General features: G+C 35.5%; 1 protein-coding gene across 4 annotated transcripts in view; it reads right to left on the bottom strand.

Annotated features, from left to right (window-relative positions):
- Window positions 1-2619: 2619 nt before the first annotated feature.
- Window positions 2620-11525, bottom strand: part of LHX9 (LIM homeobox 9) — a 20496-nt gene continuing 11590 nt past the window's right edge. For 3 of the 4 annotated variants that reach the window (XM_085312959.1, XM_085312956.1, XM_085312957.1), the window contains 2 exons: window positions 8430-8632; window positions 4439-7217 (listed from right to left, as the gene is read on the bottom strand). In XM_085312959.1, coding sequence (XP_085169085.1) covers window positions 6960-7217; window positions 8430-8632 — 461 coding nt within the window. In that variant the 3' untranslated portion in view covers window positions 4439-6959. Of the gene's footprint in view, window positions 3977-4438; window positions 7218-8429; window positions 8633-11525 lie in introns of those variants that run through there. The other variant, XM_085312958.1, reaches the window with a different exon arrangement.

Raw genomic sequence — 11525 nt, 5'->3', positions numbered from 1 at the left:
ACATTTTGATATTTCACTGCTTAATTAATTATTCAAGAAAAATTCTTGTAGATTGTTCAGTATTGCATCTCTGTGGTATGATCAGGTTACATGTGGCTATAGCAAGCTACTTGCTCATTTACTTTCAGGTAAATAGAAATTCCTGAAGAAAAATGGTGAAATAAATATTCTTCAGTCAAAAATAAAAACTACCACCTGTCTTCCAGTAACTGCTTATATTTGCAGTTCAATAACCATTTTTTAGCTTATTCCTTCCATTATTATTAATTTGCTGTATGCAGCAGTCTCACAGATTCAAAACATTGYATCCGTTCAGACTCAGAAATCTGTATTGAGCAGTATAATTGAAGTGCAAAGGGGAGCATATCTATTTTTCATTTTCTAGCAGTAAAGTGATTATTGACAATATTTTTATCTTCTGTTAAAGTCCAAATTGAAAAAATGCCACACCAGAAAATAACACTGATTTTTGTCAAGCTGGGTCAGACTTTCAGTCTGGCGCTGTGTTCCTTGTGGTAGCATGTATTGGATGTTTCAGGGGATGCTCAATAGCAATCCGATTTCCAAGATCAGAAGCAAGCTTGATCCAGAATTGAATGCAATCAAGAAGCTATCATTTTTAATACTAATCATAGTAGCACAAACTGGAATGAAATGTGTTTGCTATCATTTGGTATGATAAAATCAATTTGTAGAGTTAAGTATCTTTACAGTAATATGCAAGTCATGACTTCAATGACTGCAGTAGGTTTGTTGTTCTGTAGAGGAACACTAGGCAAAATAATCCATACACTTATGAGTTTCGAGCAATATAGTTTTCGGTCCATGGCTATGACAAAAAAGTAGCATACAAAGATACAAATTCATAACATAAAAACTACTCCAGAGAAATGTTCACTGTAAAGGAGAATCAAAGCAAAAATTATGACAACTGCTTTTGCTAGAATGTGTAACCATGGAGAGTAGCTTTCTATAGGTTTGAATGACTTAAATAAATATGAAAGTACTGGTTATCTGAAGGCAAGACAAGGATATGTATATAGGTACATGTCGAGATAAGTATATGTCAAGTGAGGAGTGCAGAAGAATTGTTCAACATTGCAGAATAACTGAATAAAGTCTCCAACACTATAGTAGCTTCCGGAAATTCCAGTAGTATAATTTGTGTCCTGTATTTGGATGAAGGAGGAAGAAATATTTTTAAGTCAATTTAATGCATGTGCCAGGTGCTTGGATTAGCAGCTCCGAAGAATGAAGTCCAATGCACAGAATGGCATGTCTGTCCTATATATTCTGTCTCATTCTGAAAGTTGTGCTTTCTTTACAGACAAGAGGGTAACTTAATCTCTATGTTCATTCATATCCTGGCTCAAAGCCTGCTGAATCAGAGAGAGAATATTCACTGTTTTCAGTGGGCTGTAGTGTCAACCTTCTGTCATTTGGCCTGGTCCTGCAAATCATTTATCTGGTGAATAATTCTGAATAAGATGTTTTAGGATTGCACAATTTGATCCCTTTTTTCAAGAGAAGGAGTTCAAAGAAATGCTGCATTTAGCGCTCTGGATGTGGAAATATACCCACTAAAACTAGAGGAAGAGCCCTTCCCCCTCACCCCGATACATTTCTTGCTTGTGACAATTTTGAAAATAAATTTATCTTGCATTCTTTCAAATCTTGTTTGAAATTATTCCTTCCCCTTTTTTATAATATAATGCTGTCCTTTCAACATGTTCACCTCTCTTAATGCATGAGACAGATATCCTTATCATGCAAAAAACTTGAATTGGCTAAAGCAGCTAGTCAGACCAACCGGAATACTATGTGCAGGATTATCACCGAAGCAAAGAATAGCACCGTTAAGAAAAATCAAACCTTAGTATTATTAATCAGACAGGAAGAAATAAAATAGTCCTGATTTTACTTAAATCAATGATGATTTTGCCATTGACTTCAGCAGAGATAGTATTTTACCAGGAATATTTAGTTAATGTCTTTTTCTATTTTAAATCAGATGAAAGACAGCAGCACATTGGACAGTAATTTAGATTAGAAATAAATCTTTAAGAATTAAAATAGGGGGAGGAGGAAACCAACATATTATAGAATGTAGTGATCTATAAAAATCAATTATAGTACATAGATTTTCTTATGGGCATAAACACCACCAAGTTCTTTACTTATTTGAATAACGTATTAATATTTGTAATATTTTCCTATGGATAACAGGAGGAAACCACATTATGGATGTGATACGAATAATTGCTTTCCTACGTTCACTTAACTTTCTGCAGTAATAAATACTCAGAAGGAYTAGTTTAAGAATTTCACAATATGTGTAAATTTCTGATCAAACTGATTTGAATTAAGTCCTCCATGCTAACCTTTTTCAATAGAGCTTTACAACATACCGTAAAACTGTTGTTTAAAGAATACTTCCCATAATTGCCACCAATAAATGATACCTTTTTATTGCAGTTAGAACATTCTTGGTTACCGTTTCCAGAGATCAGTGCAGTAATCTATAAATAGCTTTGTGTTATGTTGTTAATAATTGTATGGTTTTCTTTTTAGAATTCAGAAACTGGAAGAGTTTTAAGAAAACGTGCAAAATGCTGAGGATACATGTAAGTGAAATATTTAATGTCCATCATTCATAAAAGTTACATTGTTTACATAGGGTTCATTAGTATATAATAAAAATGTCATCTTAATGAAAGATTTTCTGGCAAGTCTTTTATATGTTAATTTGTTTAACATATACTTTGGCTATACAGCTAAATAGGAATATATTTTTAAAAACTTTTCTGCAAACAGTTGCTTAACAGTTACAAAACCTCATTACTAAGAATTGGTTGTTGTTACACTTGCTTGTTGGCTTGTAAAAATCATCTGCGATTTGGACTGGGAATCTTAGACCAACTTTTTGTAACATACTTCCTCATTGCATAGCGACCATGTAAACAGCTCAGGGATCTACAAATTATATCCTAGTATTCTAAAAGTAATTTATGATGTTACATATCTTACTGCTTATGTTTACTTACTTTGATGAAGAATTTGGGAGTTGTTTTATTGTTAATGCTGATGGGAATTTTTTTGTCAGTTTTATGCAAGTTAAAAAATGAAGAAGTAGACACCAAAGGAAATAGTTTTACATTGTGCAATAATATTGCTACCTCCTTCTTTTGAGTTTCTATATGTAATGTATCCGAACTACACTTACTGCTTTTTTTTTAAAATGAAAGTTTAAATTAATTTTAACAATTAGCTATGTTTTTACATGAAGTTAACTATGTTTGCATCAAATAAAATGTTTATTAATGAAAGCTATTGTACAAGAAACATCAAAGAGAAATTCATCATACAGAAATGTACACTATATGTGACAGATGGAAAAGTGCATGCAGATTTGTCTCATTTTTGAAAAAAATATAAGTCAGAAACAATAGTACTAAAATTACTGGGTTTTGATTCCTATGATCTTGAATGAGTGAAAAGTTCTTGTTGAATTTACAAAAATCCATTTAACAGATAAGACTAATACACATTAGCAAGCAAGTGGAATGGATGCACTTGGATTTTATTTTACAAGTACTTGTGCTTGACAAATGTGATTTTTATAAAGAAAAGTTTTCTTCGAATATGGGCTGGGTAAATTGCTGCCAGGTTGCTCTGGTTTTATACATAGTTTCTCTAAATTTGTTTTTAATATCACACAATTTGTTGAAGCCTTCAGTTCTGTTAATTAGACACCATAAAATAACATATGTTTGGTTAACATTCAGGAAATGACATCAAGTCTTTTATTTTTATTTTTTGGCTTGATAGATTTTTAAATGTATGATTATCATAACCTAATATTGTCTTTGTCTTCACTGCAGTGGATTTCCGATCAAACTTTTCCCCTTCTTTTAATACTTTAGGGAATTTTCAAACGTCGGGATGTTTGGCTGTAATGCCCCATGATTTGTTCTCCCTGAAAGAAATCATAGTGACAATTTATTAAACTACAGAGCAACCTGGCTTTTAGGGGTCTGCAATTCTATTTTGTGTTCAATATACCTAGCATTAAATCTTGATTCATTTCATCATTATTTAGGTTATATTTGTCATGCAATTACTTTAACTGCTAGTTTTCTGGGAGTTTTAGAAGTCTAAGACAGGATTTCAATATCAAATCGGTGGGGCATTACTTTGCATGTGCAAAAAAAGGGATTAAAAAGACTAAAATCTAAATTGCACCAGCAGTAGCATATACATTTAATATGAAGAAACTGAAAACCTAAGAAGAAACCGTATTTTAAAATATTTATAAGGCTGTGTTTCCGTGTTTAATACCAGTTGTTCACAGATACTGTAAATGCAAAGAGACACACTGGTACATGAGGACTTTAAATTAAAAATAATAATAAGAAAAACTGATGGGAAATAAAACTCCTTAGATTCAAAATGGTTTATTCACACAAATTTAATAGGATATATCACAATTGTTTGGTCCATAAATATTTAGGGGAAATAGTTTCTATACAATGCATTTATCAATAAACAAAGAAACATGGACAATTTTGCTAGACCACTTACTGTACTATAAACACGAAGCTCAATATATAAGATTATTGGATTTATCAACTATATCTGAAAGAGTGCACAACTGCTTTCTATGACATGTTTGTCCCCTCTAACAGGATACACCATAAAAAGAGTTTCAGAAATAAGAGGTAAAACAGTACAAAACTAGTGAGGTGTCAAAAGGGCTTAAAACAGTTAATTTAACAAACAACACATATATCCTGATTTTTCACAAACTTACTCCCAAGGTATATCATAAGGCACATAGTAGAACTGAGTTTTAATTAGTCTACTTAATAAAGTAGATCTCTAGTACCATATATTGTTCTGTCAAAGAACAAAATTTATAAGTATCAATATTTTTACCTGTAGAAGTGTATTAATAAAGATCTCAGCTTTACCAAGGTTGTTTGGTCTGGTTAGTGGTAAATGCCCATAAGGTAATAGAAATAGGAAAAGTCAAGATTTAATATCCGTAGAAGATGATAACCATACTTGCTAAATATATAATGGCAAACACACCTTTCTTCTATTACAGTGTTAACATCTCTCCCATCATCTTTTTTTTAAAAAATAAGCTACTTTTCTGTGCTAATTTTCTAAAAACCCTGAGCAAAAATTACAATAATGCACTTTAATGTGGGCAGTGAACTGTCAATATGTAACCACACATTTATACAGCCAGAAAGGACACCTTTAAAATATATTAAATAGCCACTTTGACCACCAAAGAAGAGATTTGATGGTGTCTAAAAAGTGGGGTATATGTGCAAAGTTATTCTTAACAATCCACTAAAAGCAAGACATAGATCTTGACTGGTTTTTGTTTGTTTTTGTTTCTGAGACTCTCCACAATCTAATTGGTGTTTAACTACAATAAAAGGATACAAATGAACATTCACCACTGCCCAGACCATTCAGACTTTTAGCTTAAATAAAAATAAAAAAAGAAAGGTCATTACTGTAAACTAAGAAATGTATTCAGATCAGCAGCCACAAGGCTTCTGAGTTTATCTGCTTTAAAATTAATAACCGCCAATTCCCAATTTTGCAAGAATTTTTTACTAACACTTTTTTATTTTATACAAAGTTAAAAAAGCTAAAGTATGTATTAGAAATATTAATGAACTAAAGTTTTTAATTCATGTATTAAATGAAGCATCTGATACAATCTCAGGAAAACATCTAAAGTAAAGTGAAAATAGTAATGAATAAATTGTACTAAAATCATTTTCCTTAAACATCTTAATAAATCATATTTTGCTTATTTCCATCTTCCCTGAAAAAAGTTTGATTCATCAAAAACTCGTTTTAACAATTCACATGCATGTATGTTCTTAGAAATCATTTTTTGTGCTCACTAAAGTAGGTGGTCAGCTTCCTTTTTGCTTGAATGGCACAGCATTGGGGCCGTTTAGGGAACTCGCTTGTTTTTTTTAAATTCCAAATCAGTGTTGTTTGACAGATAAAAATTAAAAACCTTCTCTATGCAAGATTTTAAATCAATGGGACTCCCCACTTGAGTAGTTTTTCTGTTGTTATTATTTTCATTATATCCTTATAGGATTAAGCTCATTTGAGAGGATGTTTTCCAGATCTTGCTTCCTTAATGTACAACAGGCGAATTCACAGACCAAGAGCCTGATCCTCTAGTCCTTACCCGCGCACCACTCCCACGGGATCCCTCTCCAAGCCCTCCATCCAGGCACAGTTTTCAGTGGTGTCCGAGGACATTCCAGCTAGGTGAGCAACTGGCGGAGGAACATTTATCTAGCCCAGTGACAGTTTCCAGGGCCCAAGAAGGGTCAGGCTTGGGACTAATACATTATAAAAAAAAGCACTGGTGTTTGCACCAGTTTCAGTTATTTCAATTATTAATGCAATTCGTTTTATGTTTCCTTTTTTAAAAAAACTTTAAGATGCATTATAAAAATAAAATGAAAGTTAGGGTTCTTAAATGCCGTAAGTGAGCATACAATCCTGAAGCAGCATTATTTTGACTTTAATTAAAGTGAATTTTATCTGGTTATCAGAATGAAAAAAGAGATTTCTATCTTTCAGTGGTAGAATTCCTTTTTTTGTTTTTTCAAGATTCTGGAAATAAGTAACATACAATTTTAAGAGGCACTTATTAGAATGATTCATTAACTTCTCTTCAGTTATCTGATGAATTAAAAAAATGTGAATACAATTTATCAACAATAAATGTCCATTTATTATAGCGACATATTACTTCAAACTCATTTGCCAAGTGGCTGCAGATGCTACACATCAAGCTGTTTATTTTCCCAAATATTTTGTGGGTTTGTTTCTTTTTTTWAAAAAAAAGGCTTGAAAATAATAATAATAATAATAAAGAAGAAGAAGAAGAATAAAAAAAAAATCAAATGTTAGAAAAGGTTCGTTAAGGTAGTTTGTGAGGGGCTCCCGGATTCGTGGCTGTCCAAGTTAGAGGTCACTGATGTCACTACAGTGATAGTGGGATTGGTCAGGTCTGTTAAAGTGGTCGCAGTGCCGGGTGGAGTGAGAGCGCCGCTGTCTGCTGAGGGTGGTGCCGGAAGTGATGTGCCATCAGCTTTATCGACACCCCCATTCTCCTGCCGCAAAAGGTTCCTTCTGAATTTGGCTCTTGCGTTTTGAAACCAAACCTGCAAACCAATCCCAATTGATTTCTTTACCGATGTTTGTTTGCTTGCTTTTTTTGTCTTTATTCTTGCTTCTATGTAATTTTTTGGTATTTGTTTTTGTTTGGCAAGTCACCTAGATCACTCTACAGCTTCATTTGCTACTGTTTGTCTCGATTCTGTCATACAAAGGCCACTGTACACAAGGCCCACCATTACGGGTGCTCGCTGCAACATTGCAGCCCAATGTGCAGACTTCGTAGAGCAACTTGAACAAAATCTGCTCGCTCACTCATCGAAGGAAACAAACTTGTCCCATGGCCAAGTGGGTTGGGTAAATTTGGGGGTTTTGTAGCTCAAAAATCATGGTAAATGGTGAGGCAAAGGGTGAGTGAGCAGATTTTTGCTGGGGCTGAAAATTTGTCTTGATCACTTTAAAAGACGGAAGAAGAAGAGATAACTATACCATCCCTATCATATAATTGCTGAGATGGGACACCTAGTCTTTCTATTTGATAAGGCTCACTGAAAATGTTTTAGGTGACGTGGAACATGTTAAGCAATTGCTGCTAATAGATTCTCCTTCTACCTGGATCACTGCCATTCTTTTGCACTCTGAGTATAACGCATACCTCACTGTAGCTTCAATGAACTAGTACACACCATATAGGGATTTTTTTAAGTGATTTACTGGGCTATCTTTCCCAGGGAAGGGACATTTTACTGTGGAGGCCCTTAATGATAACAGTCTACCAGGCATTGAGAAAGGGAGCAGGCTGGTTCTTGAGGATCAAATCAGCCAAAACTTCTATATATTGGTGGATCTGCTCACTGAGGGGCCACATTAACAACTTCGTGGGAGCCCAAAGGCACCACGTGTGTATCTAATGGAGCAGACTTGCTACCTCTGCCCTTGGTAGAGAGATCACCACAAAGAGACTGCAGATCCCAGGGTGCGTTGTGATATCTACTGGGTTAGTAGCCTCTGGAGAGCATTTCTTTGTATCAATGATGTGACTAATTACAAACCACATTTTGGTATTTGGCTGCCTTTGGGTGGTAAGGCATACATTTGGTATTCCTTCCATGTAATACCATACCCCTCTGCACACCCACTAGGGACACATCTAGCAAAAGTATATCTCTATATACCGCTGTTGTTAAACAGAAGGGAAATACTATTGACTGACAGGGGTAGGGGAAAATTCTGACAAGCCTGTGATGGTGGCTTCTTACCTGCAGAACTCTCTTGGTCAGGCCTGTTTTCTGGGCAAGCTGCTTGAGGTCCTTGGCATCTGGATTGTGGTTGATAGCAAAGTAGGACTTCATAGTACGAAGCTGGTGGTGTTTGAAGGAAGTGCGCATGCGCTTGGTCTTCTGGGATGGGGGATAAGGCTGCTGATCTCTGTCCAGGTGATCTGCCTCATTCTCATTACAACCTGTTCAATCAACAAAACACAACAAGGAGTTAGTGACCGTGCATCATGTAGGAAAAATAAATCAGCAAAATTCCTGAGCCACATGCTGTTTGGAAGGAAGGAAAGAAGCAAGCAAGGGCTAAGATGGTGCAATGATAAGTACAGATGTGATAATTAAATGAGACAAAAAAGATTCAGAAGATGACCTTTTCCTATTCTTAAAGCATGTTATGTCCCCAGGCCCATACCTACTAAGGGCAGGCTTAGAAAGTTATCTCTCCTTCGGCATTTATTTTCAAACAAGTCTTCTCCCTGTGGTGATGGTTTTGCTTTGAGCATTCAAGGAGTCATTTGAAATCTCATTCAGATTTTGAAATCTCACTCATTGAAACACTCTTAGCTTGAGAGAAGAATAAAGGTCAAACCAGCATTTTGAATGTTCCAGAGTTTTCCCCCAAATCACAAGTACCTATAAAAAAAGGATGTACAGCAGGAAGGTTTGTTTTGACAGCTGATCAGGAAAGCATAAAATCTAGACTTTTTTTGATGATAAAATAAATGCATTTAGACTCTGCCTGGGAGTTTATACAAACTGCTCAAAGACCTTCCTCTGTAAAACATCTCTAGAAAGCACTTGCATCAAGAGTGTCTCAATTCAGTACCTGCAATCTCAATGCCAATGAGCTGTAGCTCTTAGCTGGTACTGACCAAAGACATTTTATAAGCAGCCAAATGGTGGTTCAGAAACTTCCCTGGTTGAGGATTTTCAAAGAGTCTGTGAAAGATAGGCTTTTTTCAGACATCTTTATGGGTGTGAACTGTACACTAGAGTTGCAGCTGTCTTGGGGACTGTGGCATCATTACTTTGCACTGTGGACAGGAATTACAATATCAGCAAAAAAAGTTAAGAATCTCATCTGTATTTTCTTTTTGTCTTTAAAAACAATCAGGTTATTTTCAGGATCGTGTTCTATAATGACGTTCAATCACACAGAGGAAAATTGATGATGTCATCATAACAGGGAATATTAACTAAAGAACAGCTAATTAAAAAATGTTTCAGAATGTATATAAACTAGTCCAAGCTTCATTAATTGTTCATCTGAGTTTTTGAACTGCTTTCCAATTGTTGGGGATTTATTTACTAGGCCTAGCTGATCCCCATTTTCCAATTTCTCACCAAAAAAAAAGAAAAAAAAAGGAATGGGAAAAGAGAGAAAGTACACAATCCAGAAGTACTGATACTGACAGTACTAAAAGCAGAGGCGAGACTACTTGAATTTGGAAGAAAATAAAAAGCTTCTTGAGGGTGTTTTCTCTTTTGAATGTTAAGACAAGTCAACATGAACAGATGCTGTAGGACACTTTGACAGAAAATCAAGTGAATATTTAATTATATTAGGATTGCTTCTCGGCTTGGTAAGAAGTATATCTACACTTTCAAACAAAGTAAGCTGACACCTCTGAAAATACCAGGAGTTGGAAGTTGCCTTGAAAACAATTTCAGACCAGATCTGGATTGTATTTACTACTTATTTTCACAAACAATCATACTGCCTTCAGTCAAACTATGTAGGCAGTAACTTGCAAGCTGACAGAAATCATAGCACTGAAATTTAGTCCTCAGATATTACTTCAGACGGTTGCAAGCTGTTTGTTTGTTTTGTTTTTCCTTCAAACGTGCCAGTTCCACAGCACCAATCCTAACTCCTCTGGCCTGCTTGTGGACTTCGTTTCTCCGATCTACTTTCTTGTCTGTTTTCTACTTTATTTTGGCTTATATTTTCAAGAGAAAGTGGCAACAGAGCTCAAAACATCCTTAGACAATCCTAATTTATATAATGATTTAGACCAATCTGTTTTCCATGAGTGAAACAGCATTATGCACTTTTACCACAGATTAGTGCACAATTCTACACTATTGCCTGGAGAGCTAAGGAGAAGGAAAAAAAAAGAAAATGAACAAGAGATTCTTGCTCATTTCTTTGCAACAGGATTAGGGGGATTGTTTGTTTTATTTTGCTTTGGAAAGAGCTAGAACAGTTTGGCTTTTATTGCCAAGAACTCTTCAAGTGAACTCTTCATAGTTTTACACACACACATATATAATGAAATAAACAGTTCTTTGAGTAACAGCTGGGTAAAATATTTTCCTAGGGAAATCTTCTTCGCCATCTCATTTCTATATCCTGTGGGCTGTAAGTCAACACAGCTTACCTCAAAATACATATTGATTCTATGATATAAGAGGTAATATAGAGAAAGCTTTGAATATTTTAAGTACTTTTGAATAGTTTCTTCCATTTTTCACATTAATTCCAGGCAGTTCACAAGTATGAATGGTTTTTACTTCATAACACTTTGAGTTATTTATTGTTGTGTTTCCATTTTATAACTGAGGAGCTGAGAAACAGAAATTAAACTACTAAACAAAACACAAAATAGAAATCTTATTGCAGAGCTGGCAACAAAATCTGATTTTCCCTTCTGGCCCTGCACTCAGCACCCCTGAAACAAAATGAACCCACGCAAATCTGAGCCAGATACTGTGGGATCGCTGAAGAATACGCGTTTTTCTGCACAGCTTGGTCAAGTTGTTAGCTAACTGAGTGAGAGCGCTCTTTCATTCTTTAAAGTCTGTTTTTATTTTTTTTAATAAAGGCTTAGTGTAACAATACGGACAACCCATGGTAGGAATGAGTAGAATACCTGTTTGATGTACAGGGCAAGGGGAATTTGTGACTGTCGTTGAGCAGGAAGGGATAAGCGTAAACTTCCGATGTAGCCCATCAGGTTACCGAGTGCGCCCGGGCTGCGCGCGTCGGGCTTTGCGCCGTCCCGCCGGCTGCTCGCGCCGCGGGCCCCGGGGTGGAGAGCCCGGGGCGCTCTGCAGCCCACGCCGCTGCACGGCCTG

The sequence above is a fragment of the Rhea americana genome, unplaced genomic scaffold, assembly GCF_003343005.1.
Source record: "Rhea americana isolate MKP2758 unplaced genomic scaffold, rheAme1 scaffold_371, whole genome shotgun sequence".
Lineage (NCBI taxonomy): Eukaryota > Metazoa > Chordata > Aves > Rheiformes > Rheidae > Rhea > Rhea americana.
This window is presented reverse-complemented; position numbering and strand designations above follow the sequence as displayed.